This window comes from Ochotona curzoniae, unplaced genomic scaffold (assembly GCF_017591425.1).
Source record: "Ochotona curzoniae isolate NIBS_2020 unplaced genomic scaffold, NIBS_Ocur_1.0 contig_1014, whole genome shotgun sequence".
In the NCBI taxonomy this organism is placed as follows: Eukaryota; Metazoa; Chordata; class Mammalia; order Lagomorpha; family Ochotonidae; genus Ochotona; species Ochotona curzoniae.
The window spans coordinates 46,730,854-46,757,256 of NW_024464920.1; the positions used below are offsets into that span (position 1 = coordinate 46,730,854).

At 51.7% G+C, this 26,403-nt stretch overlaps 1 protein-coding gene across 2 annotated transcripts; it reads left to right on the plus strand.

Moving 5' to 3' along the window:
* Positions 1–5,457: 5,457 nt before the first annotated feature.
* On the plus strand, positions 5,458–25,079 carry EIF3L (eukaryotic translation initiation factor 3 subunit L). Of its 2 annotated transcripts, XM_040985899.1 has the most exons (13): positions 5,458–5,567; positions 5,937–5,985; positions 6,270–6,480; positions 9,677–9,756; positions 11,471–11,532; positions 14,224–14,293; positions 14,742–14,815; positions 16,288–16,459; positions 18,434–18,588; positions 19,356–19,526; positions 20,621–21,118; positions 24,105–24,185; positions 24,875–25,079. In XM_040985899.1, the coding sequence occupies exons 1-13, from the start codon at positions 5,535–5,537 to the stop codon at positions 24,911–24,913; spliced, it is 1,695 nt and encodes a 564-aa protein (XP_040841833.1). In that variant the 5' UTR covers positions 5,458–5,534; the 3' UTR covers positions 24,914–25,079. The 2 variants fall into 2 exon arrangements, with proteins under 2 accessions (XP_040841833.1, XP_040841839.1); XM_040985905.1 differs by lacking the exons at positions 14,224–14,293; positions 14,742–14,815 and having other exon boundaries at positions 5,482–5,567.
* Positions 25,080–26,403: the final 1,324 nt, after the last annotated feature.

Sequence of the window (26,403 nt, forward strand, 5' to 3'; positions counted from 1 at the left end):
AAGCACAATTCTCTTTGTGTCTCTACTGCCCGCCAGCCAAATGAATTCAGTTAGAAGTTCAACCAAAATCATTTTTTATCCTTTCCATTAAGATCCTTTAAATTTTTATTTTTCTTCTTTACTGGGCCCACTCCCAATCCTAGATCTCTCACTCTCCAGGAGGTTCTGCAGGATAGCTGGACAGGATGTGTCCCCAGTCCCAGCACTTGTCAGCTGATGCTTCAGCAAAGCCCAACCACCCTGCACTTACTCTGGCTCATGCATACACTAGTGGATACAGTCGGTTAACCAAGCCTGGCTCTCCCCCAACCCAGTTCACATGCAAGCCAACAGATGTTGTAGCCCTGCCAGTTCTGGTCTGCCAGTGGGAACAGAGGCCCAGCAAGGGAGCCCACGCCATTCCCTACCAGGCTTGTAACCCTTCCCTTTGGGTCTCATGTGTACTGATGCATGTTGCAGCCCAGACTGGCATGGCCCACTGCACCTTGGCATTTGCTGGCAGGTGCTGTAACCTACCCCATCCTGCTCTGCACCTGATCTTAGCTCATGCTGGCAGGTGCTGCAGCCTAATCTGACCCAGCCAGCCCCCAGCCCCTGCCCTAATGTGAACTGGCTGGTGCTGTGGCCCAAACTGGCCTGTCCTACACCCCATGTTCATACTCACAGCTGCCATTGGTTGTTACAAAATGGCCCAGCCTGGCCCGCCCCCAAACTTGACCCACACGTATGCCAGTGGGTACTTGTAACTTGGCCTGGTCTGGGCTGCTCTCTGCCTTGGTTCTTGTGTTCACCTGCCAGGGACTGTCATGAAAGAGAAGTTCCCCAAACTCCACTATCAGATCTCCTCCCAGTGACAGATCCTGTGTACACCGGTGGGTCCTTGCTCCAGGCTGATTTAGTCTATTCCCTGTCCTGGCAGGAACAGTGGGTTTGTCAAACCAGCCAACACCCATTCCAATTCTTACTATTGGGTGCTATAACCCAGCCACACAGGGTCCATGCCAAGACATAGCAGAAAACCCAAGTAGAGCCGCTGGGATTAGAACCAGTGCCCATATGGGATCCTGGTGCGTTCAAGGCAAGGACTTTAACCACTACTCTATCATGTTGGGTCCCTATAACCTAATGTCTTAATGACTAGGCCAAAGATTGCCTTGAGTAATACATTTTTTTTTTTTTTTTTTTTTAAAGATTTATTTTTATTATTTTTTCATTGGAAAGGTGGATATACAGAGAGGAGAGACAGAGAGGAAGATCTTCCGTCCGATGATTCACTCCCCAAGTGAGCGCAACGGGCCGATACTATGCCGATCCGAAGCCAGGAGCCTCTTCCGGGTCTCCCACGTGGGTGCAGGTTCCCAAAGCTTTGGGCCGTCCTCGACTGCTTTCCCAGGCCACAGGCAGGGAGCTGGAAGGGAAGCGGGGCTGCCGGGATTAGAACCGGCGCCCATATGGGATCCCGGGCGTGCAAGGTGAGGACCTTTAACCACTTGCGCCACCGCGCCGGGCCCGAGTAATACATTTTTTAAAATTTATTTTTATCTTGTTTGAGAGAACCCCTACATGCCCACAACATTTGGAGCTAGGGCAAGCCAGAGGGAAAGATCCAGAACTCAATCCAGGTTTCCTATGTAGGTGGCAGGGACCCAAGCAGGATAGAGAAGAGGGAGGAGAGGGCTGTGAACCTGACAGTGTCAGCTGAAGAGCCCAGGCTAACTGCAAAGTGTAATGAGACTGAATTTTCTCCTTTCTCAAGTCTGGCTCACCTGAGCTGCTCTCCCTAGGAAGCAAATGCTTTTCATCAGCCAAACCAAACAGCCCAGATTGGATTTGTCAGTGATTGGTTGTGCCTGCCTGCCTGGGTCAGTGATGCGTTTCTAAGCAGATTTACTACCCATGTGCTTCCAAATGATAAACTAAGCCTCCACTGCAATGCCATTTTTTTTTTTCAAATTTAATTTTATTTTTAATATTGTTTATATAGCTGAAAGGGATTCATGCCCATCTGGGCTTCTGATCAGTGTGGGTAGGGTTAGCCATGGAGGAATGTGGGTGGGATACATGTTTCAATTTTTTTTTTCCTCCTGTGTCCACAGGGGAAGAGAGGGAGAGGGCCACTCCCAGCTATCAAACCACATCAGTACCTGTGGAAGAGGGATGGTCCTTTGATGACATCCTAGAGACCCCGATGTGTAGAGGAATGTTCCGAGTGTGTTGCTTCAGTGGTTTCAATAAACCTGAGATATTATTGGCTTCATTGCTCCAGGGTTGAGAAAATCTCTCCAAAATTCCCTGGTTACAAGAATCCACAGATACAAGAATATGCTACAAAGGCTGGCCAGAACTGTCCAACCTATTCTGTTCTCACCCTCTGACCAGGCAGCTGACATCCCCCACTGGCCTAGATGAGCTGGTCATGATGTTCCGCATGTGCATTTGGACAGGCTGTCTACTGCACTGGCACCAGCAACTGAGGAAGCCCAGTTCCGATACATACACTCGGAAGTCTGACCACACAGCCTGTGATTTTTCGGTGGCTAGGGTCTGTGTCCAATGGTTCAGTAGGAAAATCCCCTAAGAAACCCTGCCTGGGATGACCTCAGACCTGACTCCTATGTGTGTAGCCAGTAGGAGGTCAGGCGTGGTCCATCACCTACATCAGCCAACACACACTGTGGATGCAGCTAACTGATTAGTTCCACCCCAGCCCTCTACCACATAAACTGACAGGTGCTGTGGCCCAGCCTAGCCAATCTGCCAAAGACCATCTTCACACATACCAGTGAGTGCCACTGGCTAGTCAGGGGGGCCCCCAATAACTCCTATCAGGCTCGTCCCCAGCTCCAGTCCAGCTTCTGTTGTGGCCCAGCATGGCCCAGCCCACATCCCATCCCATGTGTGCTGCACCTCAGCTCAGCCCAACCTGCCTTTACACCCAGCCCTTGCATATGCTAACAGGTGTCACTACCTTGTCTAGCCTGGACCTCCCCTGGTTCTTGTACTTACCAACAATAGGAACAACCTAACAAGGGAGTGTCCACAGTTCCCAGCCCCAGATCTTGTACCTGTCAAGAGACACTGGTCCAGCCTGACACAATTTGCATCCAGTCCTGGCATGTGCCAGCTGATGCTGCAACCTAGCCCAGCTGGCCTGCACCCATTTTTGTTCTTCTGTGTGCTGCCAGTGGGTGTGGTATCCTAGCCTATTGCATAAGGCCACCTCCTGCCATGCTGGCATCCCATAAGGGTACAGTTGCAAAGTCCCAGATGCTTCAGTTGTGATCCAGCTCCCTACTAATACCCTGGGAAGGCAGCAGAAGATGGTCCAAGACCTTGGGCACCTGCACCCATGTGGAGACCTGGATGAAGCTCTTAACTCCTGGCTTCAGATCCATGCAGGCCCAGCTCCAGTCGTTATGGTGTGGAACCAACAGGCTGAAGAGCTCTGTCTCTTCCTCTCTGTAATTCTTCCCCTCAAAAAAACTAAAAAATGGTTTATTATTTATTTGAAAAAAAATGACAGAGGACTTCCCACCCACTTTATCATTCCCCAAATAGCCACAACAATGGGAAGATGGAAGAGGCTGGAGTGGGGAGCCAAAAGTCCATGGAGCTCTCCCATGTGAGGGCAAGAACTCAAGTACTTGAACCACCATCTGTTGCTTCTAGCAGGGAACTGGAATAGAATGGAGCAGTAAGCCTGGCCGCGTGGCCTAGTGGCTAAAGTACTCATCTTGAACGCTCTGGGATCCCATATGGGCGCTGGTTCTAATACCGGGGCAGTTCCACTTTCTATCCAGCTCCCTGCTTGTGGCCTGGGAAAGCAGTCGAGGACGGCCCAAAGCCTTGGGATCCTGCACCTGCATGAGACCTGGAGGAAGTTCCTGGCTCCTGGCTTCGGACTGACACGCACTGGCCGTTGTGCTCACTTGGGGAGTGAATCATTGGATGGAAGATCTTCTTTTCTGTCTCTCCTTCTCTCTGTATATTTGACTCCCCTCCCCCCCGCAAAAAAAAAAAATCTTTAGCAAAAAAAGGAAAATAGGGCCCGGCGCAGTGGCGCAAGTGGTTAAAGGTCCTCGCCTTGCACGCTCGGGATCCCATATGGGCGCCGGTTCTAATCCCGGCAGCCCCGCTTCCCTTCCAGCTCCCTGCCTGTGGCCTGGGAAAGCAGTCGAGGACGGCCCAAAGCCTTGGGACCCTGCACCCGCGTGGGAGACCCAGAAGAGGCTCCTGGCTTCGGACCGGCATAGTATCGGCCCCGTTGCGCTCACTTGGGGAGTGAATCATCGGACGGAAGATCTTCCTCTCTGTCTCTCCTCTCTGTATATCTGCCTTTCCAATAAGAAAATAATAAAAATAAATCTTTAAAAAAAAAAAAGGAAAATAAAATAACCAAACATGGTCATAGCTGGGGATTGTCCCTGAGCACGTAAGGGTCCTGGTGGTTTGGGGGGGCGGGGCGAGGCAGGACATGAAGGGTCCTGAAACTTAAGCTCCATAAACTTCATGGGGATCCTGCACAAGTGAAACACAAGATGGCAGCATTGGGAGTTGGGGCAGGACTTCACCAGTCTGAGAAGGGTGCTCTGGGGGTGCATGAAGTCATAACAAAAACTTTAGGTGATAGAGCCAGGACCACCAGGGGATATACTGCATACTCCAGATTCCATGCATGCAAAAGTGCTAGCACTTCCATGGGCAGGGCAACGGGAGCTGTGTGACAAGCAGGTTTGGAGACCGTGGCCCAGGGAGGGTGAAGCGAGTAAGTTCCTGGTCCCTGAGCAAATCTGTGCCAGCCACTGCAACCCATAGTTCCACTGTATGTTGCCCATGGTGACTCAACCAAGTCTTCTGAGGTTACATATACGGGATCCTGTCTGTGAGTCATATTAGCCTACCGCTCTCGGGAGGGCTTCCGTGGAACCTGAAGTCCCCCTCCTCCCGTACCCCGAGCTGGCACAGGACCTGGGCTCTCACCAGCAGCGGGGGGGCCCCAGCATCCCAAAACAGCTGGCTTCATCTTTGCCTGCTCCACGAGGCCACTCTCCTCAATGCCGTGTCCTCGCGTGGGACTGGTACACTGGTACACTCGACACGTCCAGTCTCCAGGTGCTCCAGAAGGTCTGAAGACACTTCTCGCTGCGGCAGGCGAACCGCTTACGGCTCAACCCCAGGCCGGCCCTTCATCGTCCTTTCCTCCAGAAGCTGTCCGGAAGAGGCTGGCAGCCATCTTGTGTGTGGCATCGTAGGGCTTTCCACTTTAATTTTCCCATTTGTAATGACGAACTAGCTCATGATTCTGTCTAAGAATTTACATAATTGCTATAGGCTCATATTGCTTGAAAAAAAAAAGAACTGAGAAAAGAATATTCTTAGGTAATTTTCCTCGTCACCCTTCTGAACATGGCCATTTCCGTTTGCCGGGAGTCCCTGATCGTCTTCCGGTTTTCTGGCGGGAACTTCCGGCGTCGTAACGCAGGCGTGCGCCGCCGAGTTCGCTCTCTTCGGCGGTCTCCACGAGCGGCGCCGCCATGTCTTACCCCGGTGATGATTATGAGTCGGAGGTAATGTGACGCCCCTCGCGTGGCTGCGTTCGCCATGCGGTTTCTGGGCTCCTTGGGATGCCGGTCCTGAGAGGGGGTTTGGGGCTTGGCGAGCGACCCGCCCCGAGCGGGCCCCACGCTGCTGGCCCGGCTCCCCTCTGCCAGTCCTCCCCGCGTGTCCGGCCCTCGAGTCCACTGCTTTTCTAGGCTTCGCCGGCCGAGACTGGGGAGACGGCTCGGTGTTCGTGTCAGTTCCCTCTTTTTCCGGCTGGGGTCGGTGGGGTCCATCCCGGGGTCCCCCAGGCTGGGACGGGGCTGAGCGTTCGGTCTGCCAGTGGGACGCCGGCTGGGAGAGCATTGTGGATTCCCGGGTTGTCTGTTTGCTTCCAGGCTGTCTACGACCCTTACGCGTATCCCAGCGACTATGATATGCACACAGGTGAGCGCCCTGCCGGGGACAGCCAGGCCTCGGCACTTCTTCAGGGTCAGGATCAGCTGAAAATCGCTTGGGCGGTGAATTTCTCTGGGTCTGACTGGCACCTGCTAAGGACTGCTTGTTGGTTGGAGGGGGGCGGTTGGGACGGATTTGGGAGGTTTATAGTGGTTCTTTTCCCAGTAGCCAGAGGGGATTGTACCACTTTATGTAGACTCAAGGGTAGTTTAATTTGGAGACTTCCGTCCCACCAGGAAACTCTAAAATATTTATCCATCTTTGCCCTCCAGGAGACCCGAAGCAAGACCTGGCTTACGAGCGTCAGTATGAACAGCAGACCTATCAGGTGATCCCGGAAGTGATCAAAAACTTCATCCAGTATTTCCACAAGACGGTGTCGGATCTGATAGACCAGAAGGTGTACGAGCTGCAGGCCAGCCGGGTCTCCAGCGATGTCATCGACCAGAAGGTGTATGAGATCCAGGACATCTATGAGAACAGGTGCGTGCTGCTGGCCGAGGGGACCGCCTTGCGGGGGACTGGCCTGGTAAGGCAGCTCCTGGGAAGGGGGGAAGCTGGGTGCTGGAGCTTTTTTCTGGGTGCTCAGGGGAGCTTTGATTCCTTGGACTAGAGACATGTTCGCTTTCTGGGACTTGTGTCTCTGGAAACTTGGACAAGGCCTGAAACACTAGCCTTTTCGGAAGCGAACACGGAAAGGGAAGTGTCACTGTTAGTAACTGTGCTGAGCGCTGTTAGCATCATGTTGTCAGTGTATTCGAGTTGTGTCCAGGGGCTTCTCCTGTGTGTTGGCCTTTTTTTTCCCCCTTCACGATGCCCTCGACCTCCCTTCCTCAAGGGGATGCTGTTGCATTTCACATTTAACAAAAAAAAGAGACACAAAGCTAATTAAGTGGGTATGGTGGGTTTTCTCCCCTCGCAGTTTGACACCAGAGATAAAATTGTTTTTAGATCTTCTCTAGAGATAGGCAGAGAGCAGCAGGCTGCCATGAACTAGTTCACGCCCTGATGCCCACAGCAGTCAGAGCTAAGAGCTCAGTCCACATGTCCCATGTGGGCAACCCGTACCTGACCACCTGCCATTGCCCTCTGCCCACAAGGGTGAGCATTTGCTGGAAGCTGAAGTACCACGTGGGGCTGGGACTTGAACCCAGGCGGGCTGATATGAAATGCTGGTCTCTCCGTTGGCACCGGATACCTGTCCCGTGGCATGGTTTTGAGAGTGCCCCAGTGTGGCGGCCGTTGGAGATACATACAGCTAGGGTGTTGAGGAGAGACTTTGCCAAGAGTGGAGATGATGCCTGGGAGGTGGCAAGGTGGGCAGGGGTCTGGAGGCCTGCTGGGTTTGGCCTGCCTGGCCTGCGTTTCCTAGTTTCCTGGTTGAAACTGAAGAGGCCTGAGCTCTTGAGCAGAATTATGATCATAGCCACAGGTGCAGCTTCATTCATTAGAAAAACGGATCTTACATATTTTTTTCCAAATGTAGCTAGTATTTTAAAAGTGAGTGAGTGGGCTTGATTGCCTGTGTCACACAGTAGAGGGCCTCGCTGTTGTTCTGGCTCCCTCTCCTCCCTTTATTTAGGTTTTGTTTATTTGAAAGATGAGAGTTACAGAGTAGAAACCAGAAAGTCTCCCCTCTGCTGGTTTGTTCTGCAGGTGGCCTCAGCAGCAGGCTGAAGCCAGGCCCTCCTAGGTGTCCTGAGTGTGTGCAGAGGCCGCAGAATTTGGCCTTCCTCTGCTGCTTTCCTGGGCGTGTGAGTGGGGTTAGAAGGTGGGAGTGGAGTGAATGTTTTAAGCTAATTGGGTATTTCAACTTTTTGCCCTTGGAATAAATCTAAATCTAGTATGTATTTTATAGTTGGAGCATATTTAATTTCTTCTGTATCAGAAACACTTAATCTGTAGTTAGATTTCATAAAGTTTATTCAAGTAATTCCAAATATACCTGAGTACTGAAAGTGTTTCAATAACTGAGTTACTGGTTTTTATTTATTTTAAAAAATATTTTTATTGAAAAGGCAGATTTATGGAGAGAATGTGAGACAGAGAGAGAGAGAGAGTCCATCTGCTGGTTCACGTCCCAGTTGCCATAATGACTGGAGCTGAGCCCGTCTGATGCCAGGAGCCAGGAACCTCTCGTGGGTCTGCCATGTGGGTGCAGGGTCCCACGGCTTTGGGTCATTGTCTTCTGCTTTTCTGGCCCAAAAGCAGGGAGTTGGGTGGGAAGTGGAACAGCTGGGACATGAATTAGCACCCGTGTGGGATGTCAGTACTTGGAGGTGAAGGATTAGCCAGATGAGCCACTGCGCTGGTCTGAATTACTGGTTTTTATATTTGACATAAAATTTACTGAAAATTAAAATTCTGTTCTGTTCTGTTAATCCCCTGTAGCTGGAGGATGCTATTGGGACTTAAGGGGCTGTCCCACCTGGGGTTGTTCTCTGCCGACACGCTGGAGTGTTAGTCTCTGCTTACCATCTGCCAGCGTACCAGGGAAGCAGCAGATGATGGCACATGGCACCCAGAGGAGACCAGTTGGAGTGCCTGGCCCAGCCTGACCCCTGTGTGTTGGGAGATGATCTCTTCCTCTGTGTCTTCATGTCCGTCACTCTGCCTTTCAAATGACTAAGAAATTACCAGAGATTTTCAAAAGGCAGGAAAAGGGACAGCGGTCAAGTTGATGGCTGTGTCTTGCACTGGCCTGCCTGCAGCAGGTGAGGCTCAGGCGGATGCGAGTTCTGGGCTAGTGGCTTCAGCCTTGCTCAGCCCTGGCTATTGGCATTGGGGCTTAAACCAACACTTGAAAGATTTGTTGCTACCTCTGCTTTTCTGTGTCTTTGCATTTCAAATACAACGAAAACAAATCTTTTGTCTGTTTATTTATTTTGAAAGTCATTTTAATGTGTGAAAGGCAGAGTTACAGAGAGAGAGAGAGAAATATCGTCTGTCTAGTTCACTCCCCATTGTAAGTGCAGCAGCCAGACTTAAATTGGTGCACTGTGTAGGAACCAATATATATGGGAGCAAGTAAATCTCCAACAGACAAAGGCTTTACTTGCTATACCACAACTCTGGCCCTGAAAATGGAGAGGAGGGGAGTGAGTCATCAGACAGGTGTCAGGGCAACCAAAAAATTTTCCAGAGGCTTTGAAGAGGGTGTGATCTGTAGCAAAAGGTCAGATGAGAGTGGAGTCGGATGTCCGAGGAATCACTCAATCTAGAGGGCTCCAGAGTGGGAGGCTTTCACTTTGCTTCCTATGTGTGCTGGGCTAACCCAGGAGGAAAGGAGGACTCAGGCTGGGGTGGGAGAAGAGGATGGAGCTACTCAGGGGAGCTGGGGAGAAACAGTGCCAGCATGCATGCAGGTGTGCTGTGGAGTCAGAGCACAGCAGGCACAGCATTCCCTGATGTGGAAACATCACAGGCCGGGATAGAGTCATGTGACTCTGAAGGCTTACTGAGCTCCTGACTGAAGGGAGTGAGTTGCTATAGTGAGGGCAGCAGGCTACACCTGTCACAGTGCAGAGTTGGGGAAGGATGTTGTGGACGGGGAGGGGCCTGGTCCAGCTTCGGGGGCCAGTTGCCCTCTCAGAGCTGCATCCTCATCCATCCACTGGCAGGGATAGCTCTTGGGTTCTCCCTATTTAGAAGCTATGGAACTTCTCTACTTGGTTTTCAGCTGGACTAAGCTGACTGAGAGATTCTTCAAGAATACTCCTTGGCCGGAGGCTGAAACCATCGCCCCGCAGGTTGGCAACGGTAGGTGTGTGCTTGGGGGTCAGGGGTGCTGTGTGGGCACCTGCAGCTAGGAGCCCCTGGCCAGAGGCCTCTGCAGGCTGGGTCCCTGGGGCTTCCCTGCTTCTCTCCCTAAGTCCCAGTGCTTCTTCAGAGGTACAGTTGGAGGAAGGAAGGCCGTGGGTCTCACAAGGGGACAGCTCTCCTCTATGTGGCCAAAGCCAACGTTGGCAGTCTTTGTCCTGACTGCTTTCTACTTCTTTCCATAATTTGTGGTCACTCCAGTCACTCTGAAGTCAGCCCTCTAGCCTCCCACCTGGCACCTTCTTAGGTGATGTCCTGTCTGTGTGAGAAGTGATGGGCACTTAGCTGTTCACATGTCGGTATGTGGCTGCCTCAGTGCTTCCTGCTGGAAAGAGGATCTTTCCCATAGGCATTTGTCCTGTGCCTATGTGGGTGTCTGGATTTGCGCCTTCCTCCTAGGAGGCACAGGTTTCTAAGAGTCCCTTCTCAGTGGGGTCTTGTGTGACTTCCTGCATCTGGCAACAGATTGTGACTGCATGTGGCCATGTTGTGTGATGACACATGTCTGTGTCTTCTACTGCAGCCACTCCTTAGAGCCCTCGTGTCCAGGGATGCCATTGGAACCTAGCCACACATCTGTCTCTACCCAGCACACCAACACATGACACTCCCAGAGGGAGGGCAGGTGTCCAGCTGGAAGGTGCCGAGGTGCCAGCTAGTCACGCAGTGAGCATCTCGAAGGACAGCAGTCTCGGGTTGGCTGTGTTAATTCTTCCTGCACAGCATGACCACTTGAGGCTGCATTGGCCACAGGATGAATCTCCTAAATAGGATTTCTGTGTCAAAGATGTCTGGGTTTCTAATGTTATTAGTGTCTTGTGGAGCCTTCACTATTTATGTGATGGTTTGTTAAAGTAATTGGACAGCAACTGTTTCTAATTAGTGAAGAGGCCAGTGCTGTGGCATAACAGGTAGAACCTCCACATGTGGTGCAGGCATCTCATGGGTACCAGTTCAAGTCCTGGTTGGACCACTTCCAATCCAGTTCCCTGCTCTTCACCTAGGGAAGCAGCAGAGGATGGCCCTAAGTGCGAAGGCACCTGCACACACTTTGAGACTTGGATGAAGCTCCTAGCTCTTGATTTTGAACTAGTCCAGCTCTGGCTATTGCAGTCATTTGGGGAGTGTACCGGCAGATGGAAGGTTTCTTTTACTCTTTGTTACTGCCTTTCAAATGAGATTAGAATGAGGCTGACAGAATAGAATGGGAAAAAAACAAATTTTAAGATTTATTTATTTACACTGGAAAGTCAGAATCACAGAGAGAGAGGAAGATCTTCCATCCATTGGTCCACTCCCCAAGCAACCACAGTGGCTGGAGCTGAGCCAATCCGAAGCCAGGAGTTTCTTCCAAATCTCCCACATGGGCGCAGGTTCCCAAAGCTTTGGGCTCTCTTCTACTGTTTTCACAGGCCACAAACAGGGAGCTGGAAGGGAAGTGGAGCAGCCAGGGCACGAACCAGCACCCACATGGGATTCTGGCACATGCAAGGCGAGGACCCCAACCAGTAGGCCACTATGTTGGGCCATGAAGTGAATTTTTTGGCATGCATTTTTTGTGCATAAGCATACAGTTTAGATGTTGTTTGGTTCCTAAAATCACCTTTCTCCCTCCCTCCACTCAAACTTACACGCGCTCTGCCATCTTTTTCAGATGCCGTCTTCTTGATTTTGTACAAGGAATTATACTACAGGCACATATATGCCAAAGTCAGTGTGAGTATCTGAAGGCCCCCAGCAGCCTGGCCCACCCCACACCCTATTCAGGATGCACATTTGGGTGCTGCTGCCTTGACCAGTCCAGACTGTTGTCAGTTCCTTCTCCTGTGAGTGATGGCAGGCTCCTTGGTCACACCTAGCTTAGTCTATCACCGCCCCAACTCTTGATCTAACCAGTGGGATTAATATTTCCACAGAATTTGGCCCCCAGATCCCTCACAGAATCTACCCCCAGAAATGGTTCTCTCGTGTGCTAGTTAATGTCATGGCCCTGCCTAATGTGACCCGTCTCCTAATCCATCATTATGTCAGGTGCTAGGATATGGTCCTGCCAGGCAAGCCACCAGCCTTAGCTCTTTTATAGACTGGTGCACAGTGGTCAGCATTGTTCAGTGATAACAAGTTCTACGTAGGACTCAAAGGAGGCTGGTATATCAGTTTTACCCATAAAGGTCATGTGGTCCCTCTCCAACCTACCAGGTCTCAGTACCCTTGCTTACTTTCAAAGGAAAAGTTACTTTGTCATTGGTAGTCTTCAGGATTGATTTGTAACATAGAAGCACAGTTACCTAAGCAGCAATTCAAAGCCCCCAAACCACAGAGCTTGCCACCGGTGTGCTCCGTGTCTGGGGCATGAAGACAAACCTGGCCTGGCACTCACCCCCCAGCAGACTTTTAAACTCTGAGCTGTTTGCATCCCAAGAGCACAGTCACTACCTGACCTTGCTGCAGCGTCCAACAGGGATGGACAGAGATTCCATCTAAGAAATGCCGAGGGAGCTAGTGAGTCCACATTGCTGGAGTGCACGCCAGAGAAGCCAGCACTGTGCAGCCTGTCCCCGCCCTTCTTGCCGGTGCACTCATTACCATGTGCGGGCTTTCAGACTGCCATCCCCGCAGCGTGTACCCAGACACTATTCTTTTTTCCTTCAGTGTGCTGTCACTGTGTGCCAGGCACAATGCTAAGCGCTTGGTTCTGTCTCTTAGTGGCAGTATCACAGAGTTGACAAAAATCTTAGCAGAAACCTCAGCCCATTGCAGAAGGCCAGGCTTGGGTGTCGCACTGGCTGCTCAGCATCTGTAGTGTAATGTGCCCAAGCCTCAACTTCTGCTTCTCTCTTAAACTGCTTCCTTTACGTTTGTCATCTCACTGCCATTCAACCTGTTTCTCAAAGCCAACACTCATACCCCTGCTGCTTCTCCAGCGCCAGTCCTCGGGCCAGAACCCGTGCACGTGCTGCTCCCCTGCCAGCACATTCCGCCCCGTCCTCTTGCTTTGCAGGATGGTCGCCAGGCCACTCCCTCACAGGCTTCTCCTGAGCAGGCTGAAGTCCCAGGTTTTAGCTGTGGCTGCTGCGTCCTTTGCCCGGCTTATTTCTTCCCTATCCTCTCCCTTCCTGGATCCCTAGCCATTCCTGGCACTTGAGAACAGCTCTCACTAGCGCGTTCTAGCATGTGTTCAGTAGGGGTTTCTTGCTTCATCTGCTAGAGGTTAGCTGCCCCAACTGTGTCTTTCCCGCTGGAGTCCCATGCCTGGAATCCTGTCTGACTCATCTTGGTGATGTAATTTTGAGCATGTGTGTGCCTGAGTGAAAAAGGAAAACAGAGCCATGGTCTTTGGTCCCAGCTTCTCAGTTGCTCGCCGCCCGTCCCTCAGCACCTGACTGATCTGACTCGAACCCCCGCCTCGGCACCAGTTGTCCCCGTGACTGGTAGAGTTCCTGCCACCAGAGTCATTCCAGTGGGACCCCAGTCACCTAAGCTGGTAGGAGGTAGATGCTCTAGGGTTATTAGTGCTGAAACTGATGGACCTAGTGGGAAGGGAGAGGATAGCCAGAGTGGACATATGGCTTCGGGCAGGCCAGAACATCAGGTGTCTCCCGCCAGCCCCCAGGCACCTTCTGCCCAATCTGTAGCTGATGGCTCAGCAGGCCAAGATGTTAACTACTGCACTAGGTACCAGTGGACACTGCCTCACATGTGGCCAGTGTTCAGCTGTGAGGAGGAGGTTTTTCCCCTCGTGAGCCTTTGTATTGTGTAAAGGTCTTAACTGTTGTCTTACTGGTGACCAGTCAGCGACACACTCCACCACCGCCACTTGGAGGGACAGGGCCAAGACTACAGCATTTGTATTCTTTGTACCCAGTAGCAAAAGACGTCATTCCTGCTCTCACTCCCCAAGCTCAGAAGCTGGACCCGAGGGCCAGCAAGTGGTTAGGCTCTGAGGTCCTGCTGTTCATCAGTAATCCTCTTAGCTATGACTTTGCGGTAGCTGTGAGCAGTGTGTCCTGAGTGGACATAGCTGTGTGCCCGTGCAACAAGTGATGGACAAGAGACGAGTAGGTGGTTACTGGCCCTGGCCTGGAGTCTGGGATAGGAAGGCCTCCTACCTGCTGGCTCAGTGGGGCCTAGTGTGGCTTGCTGGCATGTTGTCTCTTTGGGCTTCTGTTTCTGAAGCCCAGTTGTGCCCGTGTTGGCATTGTGTTCTTCTGTTTCTATGGAACACTTTGCCTTCTCTGTGCCAGAGCACTCCTGTTCTCTAAGGGTCAGGTCTGTGCCCCTGTCATCCAGCGGGCAGTGCCCTGTGGGCTGGAGCACTTTTGCTGGCTTCCCTGTGGCTGTAAGACTAGGCATTCCAAGCCACGTGGAAGTAAGTTATCTGTGTGCTGATGTCTGTTCTCTTCACAGGGGGGACCGTCCTTGGCCCAGAGGTTTGAATCCTACTACAACTACTGCAATCTCTTCAACTACATTCTTAGTGAGTCTCAGATTGAGCCAAGTGGGTGAGGTTGAGAGCTGGCTTTGGTTTCATGCTCTTCTTAAGCAGGATTTGGGAGTGTAAGTGGGAGTTGGGGGCTTGTGATTTATTGTCCTTTTAAGAGGGAAATTTTAGGGACAAGCATTGTGCAGTGAGCTGAGTGACTATCAACCTGCCAGGTTCAAGTCCCAGCTAGTTTGTTTCTGGTCAGCTTCTTGCTGATGCTTATGCTGGGAGGCAGCAGTTAATGGCTCAAGTACGGGAGTTGCTGCCACCCATGTGGGAGACAGGGATGGGGACGTCTCTGTAGCCTGGCTGTAGGGGACGTGAGCAACAATGGAGGACCTCTCTTCCCCTTCCAAATAAGTGAAAGTAAGCAAAGCTGGTTCTGTGGTCTGTGAATAATCTGTGGATCTGACATTTATTTATTTGGTGATTTCCTGAGCAGATGCTGATGGTCCTGCTCCCCTTGAACTTCCCAACCAGTGGCTGTGGGATATCATCGATGAGTTCATCTATCAGGTATCTCCTGCGCCTCGTTTGGAATAATGACCCGGGCAGGGAGCAGGTGAAACCATTACATGTTATAAAAAAAACAGTCCAGGTGTGGCAGAAGATATCCTCTGGCCGTGTCCTCATTGCTTTCTACCGAGGCTCTGGCCCAAGCTCCGGGTAGGAAGTTGGACGTTTCTGTGTTTGGGCTGCTGTCTGGTCGCTCCATCACAGAGATTTGATTGTAAGTTGTTCGAACCTCAAATCCCACACTCAGAAAATGCAAATACACTGCTTGACGATGATGGAGACAGTGGTGGCCAAAATCTGTCAGGTCACCTTCTCCAGGCTGCTGCAGACAATCAATTTTTTTAAGTTTTATTTTTATTGGAAAGTAAGATATATAGAGAGGAGGTGAGATAGAGAGGAAGGTCTCTCTGTCAGCTGGTTCATTCCCCAGGCAGCCGCAGTGGCTGTAGCTGAACCAGTCCGAGACCAGAAGCCAGGAGCTTCCTCATTACTTAAGGCCCTGGGGTAGTTTACATGTCTATGTCAGGATTGTAGGAAAGGCAGTTTACATAGTGCTTATCATCGTAGTAAATGTGGCCTTTTTGTGAGATTGTTTTCCTTCTTTTGTGGAGACCAGTTTTATTTTGTAGAATTATACATCTGAAAAAGATTAAAACAGAATTTAGGAAAAGGATCTCTTTTTGCTTGTGTTTTATGGGGATCGTATAATTGGCTAGCTTTGGGTATTTCAGGGGTATTTGATGGAGTTTTTTTGTTTTGTTTTTAAGATTTATTAATTTGAAAGGTGGAGTTACACAGGGAGGGAGAGTTAAAGATCTTTAGGCTGCTGGTTTACTAACCAACCACATGGCTGAAGTTCTCAGCCAGGAGCTTCATCTAAGTTTCTTGAGTGGGTTAAAAAAAAAAAAAAAAGAAAGAAAACAAAGAAGGCATTCTTTATGCTACTCCACCAGCATAAATCCATGGTCCCCCCAGGGTGTGCCTGGAGCGGCTTGCCCAGGGCTAGGCTCCTAGGCTTTTTCCAGGGATGGCTTGTGCAGGCCTCCTGACTGGTGGCCAGATGTGACTGCTGTCAGCCAGACAAGCTAGAGGAGCTCTATCCCTCTTAAGATAATCACTGCCTGGGCTTAGCTGGTTCTCTCCTGGAAGGAGATTACCATGCTTTCCCTTTCTAAGGAAGGCTGAAGTCCCTGTGTTGTCTCCCCCCCCTTCCCCCCCACAAACTAGTAGCAGTGCTAGGTACTTTCACCTAATCACCGTGTGAGGATATATTCAGTAGTGCCTAAGATTCATGGCTTACTTGGAGCTGGCTTTGGGAGAATGAGCTATAAGAAAGTTGAAAATGAGCAGTGGTCATCTCCCTGCTCCTCTCCCTGGCCCAGAGCTCTGGCTTCGCCTCATTGGTGCCCTTGCACACATGCTGGTCATGTGCCCCTGTCCCACTGCTGTGTCTTTCTGTTCTGCCTCAACAGTTCCAGTCCTTCAGCCAGTACCGCTGTAAGACGGCCAAGAAGTCCGAGGAGGAGATCGACTTCTTGCGCTCCAATCCCAAAATCTGGAATGTGCACAGCGTCCTCAATGTCCTGCACTCCCTGGTGGATAAATCCAACATCAACCGGCAGCTGGAGGTGTACACCAGCGGAGGTGAGGCAGCAGGCCTAGCACTCTAGCCTGGCATCCCTTCCAGCGGCCTGCGCTTGGCTCCGGCCGAGTCCCTGAGGAAGCAGAGCAGCTATGTTGCGTCTGTGGGAGCGCTGTGCTGAGTTAGGGTGGGCTTACTGAGCTGTTCTTTCGCAAACACCTCCCGGGGCTGTGGCCTGCGGGTTCAGATGAATCCTTCTTGGGCTTTGGAAGTTGGATCCTCTTTACACTGCTGTTTTTTGAAAGGCAATTCCTGGGGGGAAGTCTGCTATTCATCCCTCCAAATGGCCACAACTGCCAGGACTGAGCCAGGAGCTTCAGCCACATCTCTCACATGGGCAGCAGGGGACCAGGCATTTGGGCCATCTCTTGCTGGTTTCCCAGGCAGTTTGAGGGAACTGGATTGGGTTCGGTGCCATGGCTAAATTCTCAACTTGTGAGGACTAGGATCCCCTCTGGGTGCCAGTTCGTGTCTCAGCTGCTGCACTTTCAATCCATCTGCCTGCTTGTGGCCTGGAAAACTAGTAGAGGATGACCCAAAGCCTTGGGACCCTGTACCTGTGGTAGATCCAGAGGAGGCTCCTGGCTTTGGATCGGCTTAGCTCGGCCGCTGCAGCCATTTGGGGAGTAAACCAGTGGATGAATAACTTTCTCTCTCTTTGTGAAATTGATCTGCCTTTCCAGTAAAGATAAATCTTTAAAGAAGAAAAGAGGGAGCTGGGTCAGAAAGGGAGAAGCAGTCAGGTCTTGGATCTGCTCCCACAGGGGCTGGTGGCAAAGCAGGAGGCTGTTTGGAAGTCTTCTGCGCTTGTTTGAAGTCAGGCTTGTTTGAAGTGGCTGGGGTGAGACTGGGAAGATACTGGTGTCTGGGGAAGCGGGGTCTACTGGCCCCTCCGGGTGGTTGGGGGCTCTGAGAAGTGTTGTGATGTAGAATGGACCTCCTTGGAGTTGTGACATGTGGTGGTTCCCTGCAGGGTAACTACTGTGGATCTTGAGACAGGTGGTCCTCTCCGACTCAAGTTACTGCTCTGGCTACTGTTTGAATTTGTTGTTTTACCTTCTTGTAATTTTGTAAAAATATTGATTCACTGTGTTGTAAAGATCTAAATGTTGACACACATTTTATTATAGTATTTAAAAGTCACATTGCTGGCATTGGCACTGATCTTTGCAGGTCTTTATTTGGAAGCTAATAGTGAGAGTTTTTCTTTTTTTTTTTTTTAAAGATTTATTTTTATTATTTTTTCATTGGAAAGGCGGATATACAGAGAGGAGAGACAGAGAGGAAGATCTTCCGTCCGATGATTCACTCCCCAAGTGAGCGCAACGGGCCGATACTATGCCGATCCGAAGCCAGGAGCCTCTTCTGGGTCTCCCACGCGGGTGCAGGGTCCCAAAGCTTTGGGCCGTCCTCGACTGCTTTCCCAGGCCACAGGCAGGGAGCTGGAAGGGAAGCGGGGCTGCTGGGATTAGAACCGGCGCCCATATGGGATCCCGGGCGTGCAAGGCGAGGACCTTTAACCACTTGCGCCACCGCGCCGGGCCCCTAGTGAGAGCTTTTCAAAGCTGCATCTGGCAGCGCGTGTTTCTCATTGGCAGCAGACGTGGTCGGCTTCAGCTGCTTTCGTTGAAGTGTGCAGGTTGACTTCGTGTGTTCTTGAGAACATGTTTGCAGGTAGTTGAATCTGAATGACCTGTTAGTGGCCATCATTCTTTCCAGTAGAAATGGTGCTCTCAGAAAGAGGAGCTGGTCCCTTTCGTGCAAATGCATGGCCAGAGTCCAGCTTTGACTTCTGGACTCAGTGATCAGGTGGTCGGAGGGGTCTTGGTAAGAGACCCCACTCACTTCTCACCCCCGAGAATAAATGAGCATGGTGGGCTGTACTGGGCTCACTGTTTCGGAGCGCCCTGTGGAAGGCAGCATTGGGGCGTTCTTTATCACATGTCTGCTGCAGCAGCTGTGTCTGTCCCTGCCAGGTGACCCTGAGAGTGTGGCTGGGGAGTACGGGCGCCACTCACTCTACAAGATGCTCGGCTACTTCAGCCTCGTGGGGCTCCTGCGCCTTCACTCGCTGCTCGGAGATTACTACCAGGCTATTAAGGTGCTGGAGAACATCGAGCTCAACAAGAAGGTAATGGCTGGCTTCCACTCCGGGGGAGACATGGGATGTTCTTGGGGTGAACCTTGGGGGCCAAGGAGGACTCCTCCCTGGGCCGCCTAGAGTCTCTTTGGTATGGTCAGAGTGCACCTGGCCAGCTGCAGCGCCTCACAACACTTAGGTGTTTTTCAGCAGTCTTGGTTCTTCCTCTCTCTGTTATTAAGATTTTACTTTTATTTGAAAGGCATAGTTACAATAAGAAGGGGCTTCCATCCATTGATTCAGTCCACAAGTGGCTATAATGGCCAGAGTGAGCCAATCAGGAACCAGGAGCTTCTTCAGGTCTCCCACGTAGGTGCAGGGACCCAGTGATTTCCATGGTGCGTTAGCAGGGAGCTGGATTGAAGTGGAGCAGCTGAGACCTGAACCAGTGCCCATGTGGGGATTCAGCACTGCAGAAGATGGCTTGATCCCCTCACCTCTGCACCAGCCCCTGCACATTCCTTTATAGCACTTATTTGGAAAAAGTGAAAAAAAAATACAGCATTGAGTTTTAGGTTAGTAGTAGCAGTTGTTGTTGTTTTAGGTTAGTAGTTCCTTGTAGTTATAGCTAGAAATATGGAAGCCATAAAAACATAACCATGTAGTAGTGGCTTCGACGCCACAGCTTCCTTGGGATACTTCCAGGCCTTTCAGGGGGTCCCTGCTGGTGTCTCCCCGCCGGCTAACTCTCAGCTTTCCTTCCTTGCACATGCCCCTGGTACAGCCCGACTCAGCTGTTTGTGCCTCCCCTCCCACAGAGCATGTACTCCCGTGTGCCAGAGTGCCAGGTGACCACCTACTACTACGTTGGCTTTGCATACTTGATGATGCGACGTTACCAGGATGCCATCCGGGTCTTTGCCAACATCCTCCTCTACATCCAAAGGACCAAGAGCATGTTCCAGAGAACCACGTATAAGTATGAGATGGTAAGGGGCTCTCTGTGCTGTTGGCTCCTCATGTGTTCATTTTTAAAAATATTTATTTTTATTGGAAAGACAGATTTAGAGAGAGAGCTTCCATCCACTGGCTCACTCCCCAAATGGCTACAGTGGCCGAAGTTGAGCCAGTATGTAGCCAGGAGCTTTCTCTGGGTCTCCCACACTGGTGCAGGGTTCCAAGGCTTTGGGCTGTCCTTGACTGCTTTCCTAGGGCACAAGCAGGGAGCTGGATTGAAGTGGAGCAGCTGGGATACAAATTGGTGCTTATATGGAATCCCAGTGCTTGAAGGGGGAGGACTAACCAATTGAACCATTGCGCTGGACCTGCAGCTGGCTCTTTTAAACTGCTTGAGAGAGAGAGAGAGAGCTACAGCAGGTGAAAGAAAGGTCTTCATTTGTGGGCTAACTTTCCAAATCTCTACAACAGCCAGGGCTGAATTTTAGGCCGAACCCAGGAGCCTAAAATTCTGTCCAGATCTTTTAACTGAGTAGAACCCTTGTACTTGAGCCATCATCTGTAGTCCCCACAACGTGTTAGTAGGAAGCTGCGTTGGAACGGGGTAGCGGACTTGAACTGACACTGATGCAGGTGGCCTAGGTGCAGTATGACCCACTGCACTACACTTACCGGCCCAGGGGCTGAGATTTCAAAGGATGATGATGCCACACACTAAGCCATTTCAGCTGGAGGCTGACAGTTGTGGGGGTCAGAGTGTTGGATTCTAAAGTAGTGCTTATCACGGTGTATCTAGTGTTCCATGAGCAGTGAGGAGCCATCAGAAGTTTTGAGGAACTTTATCCTAACTGACATGAGAGGATTGACCTGTCAGTGATGGCAGGTGGACTGGGGAAAGACAGAGTGCCATGAGGAACTGGGAGGTGACAGCCCCAAATGAGGGGCACTGAGGCAAGCTCAGTGGCGCTCAAGTGAAGATTAGCAAAGATCTTGGGGAAACCAAGACTGGTGTGAGGGGGAGCGGTGAGGGTTCCTGCAGTGTCCCTAGGGGTGGGCAGCTTGTGGGCACTGGGGCCTCAGCACGGTTGTCAGCCTCATCATTCTCACGGATTTGACCTGCCGGCAGATCAACAAGCAGAACGAGCAGATGCACGCGCTGCTGGCCATCGCGCTCACCATGTACCCGATGCGGATTGACGAGAGCATCCACCTGCAGCTGCGGGAGAAGTATGGCGACAAGATGCTGCGCATGCAGAAGGGCGACCCGCAGGTCTACGAGGAGCTCTTCAGCTACTCGTGCCCCAAGTTCCTGTCGCCTGTGGTGCCCAACTATGATAATGTGCACCCCAACTACCACAAGGAGCCCTTCCTGCAGCAGCTGAAGGTGTTCTCTGATGAGGTGCAGCAACAGGCGCAGCTCTCGACCATCCGCAGCTTCCTCAAGCTCTACACCACCATGCCCGTGGCCAAGCTGGCCGGCTTCCTGGACCTCACCGAGCAGGAGTTCCGCATCCAGCTGCTCGTCTTCAAGCACAAGATGAAGAACCTGGTGTGGACCAGCGGCATCTCTGCCCTCGACGGCGAGTTCCAGTCAGCCTCTGAGGTCGACTTCTACATCGATAAGGTAGGCTCGTGTCTGGGCAGGGAGTTCGAAAAAAAAAAATACTGTGATCTTCTGCCATTGTTCTGGGCATGGGGCACTTTTGTGAAAAATCCTCTTCTTGGGGTGTTTCCATCCTACTGTAAGACAGTAGGCAGTAGGGGCTGACACGGTGGCAGAGTAGGCCACCTCCACCCGTGGTACCATGTGGATGAGAAGTAGGGTAGCCAAGACATGAACTGGTTGTCCATATTGGATCCCGGCACATGCAAGGTGAGGATTTAGCCACTGAGTCACCATGCTAGACCCTTGTGTCACAGGCAGAGGAGATGGCCTGAGTCTTTTGGACCCTGCACCTCTGTGGGATACCTGGAAGAAGCTCCTGGCCCCTGGCTTTGGATCGGCTCAGCTCTGGTTGTTGTAACCACTTGGTCAGCAGATGGACAACCCTTTCTGTCTCCTCTCTGAAAAATCTGCTTTCAAATATTTGTTTTTAAAAGATTTATTTTTTATTTTTTATTGGAAAGGCAGATATACAGAGAGGAGAGACAGAGGAAGATCCTCCGTCAATGATTCACTCTCCAGTGGCCGCAACAGCTGGAGCTGAGCCAATCTGAAGCCAGGAGCCTCCTCTGGGTCTCCCACATGGGTGCAGGGTCCCGGAGTCTTGGGCCGTCCTCAATTGCATTCTCAGGCCAAGGCAGGGAGCTGGATGGGAAGCAGGGCCACTGGGATTAGAACTGGCGCCCATATGGATCCCAGCGCATTCCAAGGCGAGGACCTTAACTGCTATGCTATCGCGCCGGGCCCAAAATAAGTATTTTTGTTAAAAAAGAAGAAGGAAAATGCCCAGTAAACAGATCAGCGTTATTACTAAGCAGACCGTAGTAGATGTGCCAGGGTGGCCACAGTTGGCAGAACTGGGCCAGCCTGAAACCAGGAGCCTCCTGCTTCCTTCTGGCCTCCCTCATGCATGCAGGTGCTTGAGGACATGGGCCGTCCTCTGTTCCTTCCCGGGCAACATTAGCAGGATACCAGCACCACAGGCTAAGGCTTAATGTACCATGCCATAGCTACAGCCCTGGGCGATTTTTGAGAATGTACTGTGTAGGGGCTGACATCGTGGTGCAGCATGTTAAGCCATGCCACCTATGATGGCAACATCCTGTCAGTTCAGGTCCCAGACATCCCTCTTTGGACCCCACATCCTCTTTCTCTGCCTGCTAAGGTGCTGACTTTGGCCTGGCTGAACCCTGGCCCTTAAAAGCATTTAGAGATTAGACCAGCATCTTCTCTCTGTTCCTCTGGGCTTAGCTTGGATAAATCTCTTTAAGTCTTACTAATTTGAAAAGCAGAGTTAGAGAATGATACGCCATCTGTTGTAGCATGGCGGATGAAGCCACTGTCTGTGAAGCCAGCGTCCCAAGTGGTTGACAACTTAAATCTGACTGCTCCACTTCTTTTTTAATAGATTTTTTTTTTAAATTGGAAAGTCAGATTTACAGAAAGAATGAGATGTGGAGAGAAAGATCTTCCATCTGCCTGATCGATCCCCAACAGCCAGAGCTGAGCCGATCCAAAGCCAGGAGCTTGTTTTGGGTCTCCTACACAGGTGCAGGGCCATCCTCTGCTGCTTTCTCAAGCCATAGTCAGGGAGCTGGAAGGAAAATGGAGCAGCCAGGATTAAAAACTGGCACTCATGAAATCCCAGCATATTCAGGGCAAGAACTTTAGCCAGTAGGTTGCTGTGTCAGGTCATTTTTATTTATTTTTATTGGAAAGGAAGTTAATACAGAGAGACAGATAAAGATCTTCTGTCCATTGGTTCACTCCCCATGTGGCCACAACAACTAGAGCTGAGCCTATCCGGAGCCACAAACCATGAGCTTCTGGGTATTCCACATGGGCACAGGGTCTCAAGGCTTTGGGCCATCTTCTGCTTTCCCTGGCACATCAGCAGGGAACTCGGTCAGATGTGGAGCAGCCAGGGCTCAAACTGGCAATGGTATAGGATGCTACCATCTCAGGGTGGGTGGCCTAGACCCCTGTGCCCCAACCAGCCCAGTGCTGCCATGTGAAAGTTTCCAACACTGTGATTTTAGTATTCTGTAATCATGATGTTGTGGAAGCATGCCACGGTCTAATTGCAGGACGTTTCCATTCCGTGGAAAGCAGCCAGCTACCCAGCAGCAGTCCCTCCTGGCTGCTCGCTCCTTCCCCTTTCTGCCTTGGGGGTTTCCCTTGGCGTTTCCATGGCCTTCCAATATGTCGCCGCTTGTGTGGGGCTGCCCTCCCCATGCCTGCTGGCCAAGTGTACCCGCACTGTGGCTTGTGTGTGAGTGCTCAGCTGCCTCGTTGCTGTCCTGTACACACACACACCCCTTCATTGGGCAGCAGGCCTGGGAGTTGTTTTCACTGCTGTGACGAAGTTTGTGTGAGCAGCATTTGTGTCTAGGTGTGAACGTGCTGAGTCATTTGTTTTGGAAACTCCCCTTGCTCTCTCACTTGAGACTGTAACTTCTGGAATATGATGTGGTTGGCAGAATTTAACTGTGTCTGACATGAACAGACTTGGCCAACATAAAACCTTGCCAGTAAAAGTGGGTGTTTTTCAATGCTGTTTCAACTCAAGGAGCCTTCCCTGCAGTGTGAGCTGTGCTATCATGCTTGTCTCTTAAGAGGCCCCAAGTAGCTCGCCCCAACTCTGGCTTGGTGGAACGCCTCTCCTGAGAATAAGCAGTGTGGTTATTATAGATGTTCAATTTTGCTCAGAGATTGTATTTGGGTCAGGCTAATAATAATGTGCCCCTTGCCTACATCAGAAGTTGTTTTCGCCACATGTTTTCTGGTGTTCTTCCCAGCAGCTCCTCCCCACACCCCTGCCTTTGCCTTTGACAAGCAGTGTAGGGGTAGAGATTTTGCCAGCACTTAACAGCAAGTCCCTGAGTGGCTCCTGGGTTGGGGGACCCTCCCCTTCCTACTCCCCTCATGGCTGACGCTTGTCCCCCAGGACATGATCCACATTGCTGACACCAAGGTCGCCAGGCGCTATGGGGATTTCTTCATACGTCAGATCCACAAATTTGAGGAGGTGAGAGACTGCTGGGGACTGCCAGGGCTCAGAATGGGGTGGGACTTGTCACGTGGTGTCTTTCCTGCTTCTGTTCTCCAGTGGGCCTGTAATGGGCCCTTTAAGCTGTGGCTGGGGCGCCCTGTGAGGGCGGGGTGGGGCGGGCCTTCCCGGAGCTGGCTCCTTCCCAGCCCTCTGCGGGTGGCCAGCTCTGCTTGCCCTCCCTCCTTCTCTGGGGTTTCCTAATATGGGCAGGTTTTCTGCCTGCTCCTACACATCCCTGCCCACCCGCTGCTCCTGGCACTGGGCTCCACCTCAGACGGGTCTGACGGGTTCCTACTGGCTGGGGTTTCAGCCTGTTACCTTGGTGGAATCCAGGCCCTAGCAGAGTCTGGTGGTCTTCTGCAGTCCCAGTGGGAGCCTGTGTCCCCACGCTAGGGAGCCTCCAGCAGAGGGCAGCCTCTGCCTGCAGCAGCTACACACAGACCAGCGCTGCCTTCTGTGGGCACAGGGGTGGGGGTGGGGAGAGCAGTGGAGGTTATGATTTGGAGTGTGGGGGGCAGTCGGCACAGGCTGTGAGGGGTCATGTGCACAGCAGGGCTCCGCACACCTTTGCCTTCAGGCAGTGCTGGAGCCCCACCTGGTGATGCCCCCTGTGGGAACAGGTACAGGAAAACTTGTAGCCAACTTTGCATTTCTTCCCCTTCCAGCTTAATCGAACCCTGAAGAAGATGGGACAGAGACCCTGAGGACATGTCTGTGTTAGTTGGTCACCTGTTCTGATGCCACTGTGGACATCAGTGCTTTTGGCACTGGAAGCCTGTCCCTGGGCAGCCCTCAGCCTGCCAGCTGGGTGAGATGTGTTTGAATTGAGATATTCTGAGCAGACCTGAGTAAAAGATGTTTGGAGCCAGATCTGTCAGCCTGTTATTGAGAGGTGGGGAATTTGGGTCGGGGCTGCAGCTCATCGTTTCCTTCTGTCTGGAAGCATCCCTTATCAGTGTCTGATTGTCTTTTTTAAAGTACTTATTTAAAAGCGAAAGATCCACTGGTTCCCTCTCCCATGTGACCCCAACGGCCAGGGTTAGGCCAGGCCAGAGCCAGGAGCCTCATCTGGCTTGTCCATGTGGGTGGCAGGGGTCCGAACACTTGGGCCGTCGTCATGTGCTTTCCCTGGCGCATTAGCAGGAAGCTGGGTCGGAAGTGAACAACTGGGACAAGAGGCAGCACCTGTATCGGCTACTGGCGTTGCAGGGAGCAGCATTACCCACTGCACCACAGTGTAGTCGCTCTTGTCAGGGTTGGGTTCTCATCCCCTCGTGTTTATACAGTACCGTGTCATTTCTAGGACGTTGGAACTTTGTGTCATCACAGGTCGTGAGAGCCCTGTGAACCTTACATGACGTGTGTAGTGAGAGTCCTGTGTACCTTACGCGGTATGTGTAGTTTGTGTGGCAGTTTAGGGGCAGCACATCCTACTGCAAGGGGCTGTCAGAAGAGACGTGTCTCTTCCTGACTTGAGCCTGAGAACCCGGATGTAGTGGTGAGAGTCTCCCATTTCACTGAGTGGACCCTGGCCTCAATGACAAGCAATCCTTGGCTCTGGATCACTATCTGTGATCTACCCAGCCAGAGCTTGGCTTGCCTGGGGTTGGTCTGTCATGGGGCCTGCCCAGAGCTGCCCCTGGCTACAGCTGGCCTGGTCAACTACCCCTAGGCTACCTCAGCTGGGTGCTGGGTCCCAAGATGATGGACTCACGTCTAGTGCCTGGCAGCTGCCAGTATGACCGAAGCCCTTCATGGCTATGAACTAAGCCATGCTACATCACCAAGTGGGTTCCAGGTCCAGCAACCATTGTCCCGAGTGTGAGTCCACAGGGAAGCAAGCAGATTGCTGAGCCACATGGCCCGGAGCTAGGGGATCTGTGGAGTCACCAGACAGGAGAGGCAAGGGAGACCCTTGATTTTGGACTTGGGCATCCAGGATTAAGCTCTGCTTCTAAGCAATCAGGTTGCTTGGTGATCGTTTCCACTGAGTGTTGGGCACGTGGTGGGGTTTGCCCTAAGCACAGGATGCTGGTCCCTGCTAGGCAAGGGGGAAGTGCAAGTGGGGAAAAAGTGCCTTGTCCTCATGGGACTTAAAATTCCGGTGGGTGGACCCCTCTTGGCTGTGTGACTGCCTGTCACATTCCTTCAGTGGGTGCAGGTAGGTGTAACAATATTGAGCAAGTGGGGCAGC

Excerpts from the sequence above, each read along its gene's own strand:
- EIF3L (XM_040985899.1), top strand. The coding sequence starts at position 5,535 with ATGTCTTACCCCGGTGATGATTATGAGTCGGAG. Across the intron at positions 5,986-6,269 it reads CGACTATGATATGCACACAG|GAGACCCGAAGCAAGACCTG; the intron begins GTGAGCGCCCTG and ends TTTGCCCTCCAG. Across the intron at positions 9,757-11,470 it reads CGCCCCGCAGGTTGGCAACG|ATGCCGTCTTCTTGATTTTG; the intron begins GTAGGTGTGTGC and ends CATCTTTTTCAG.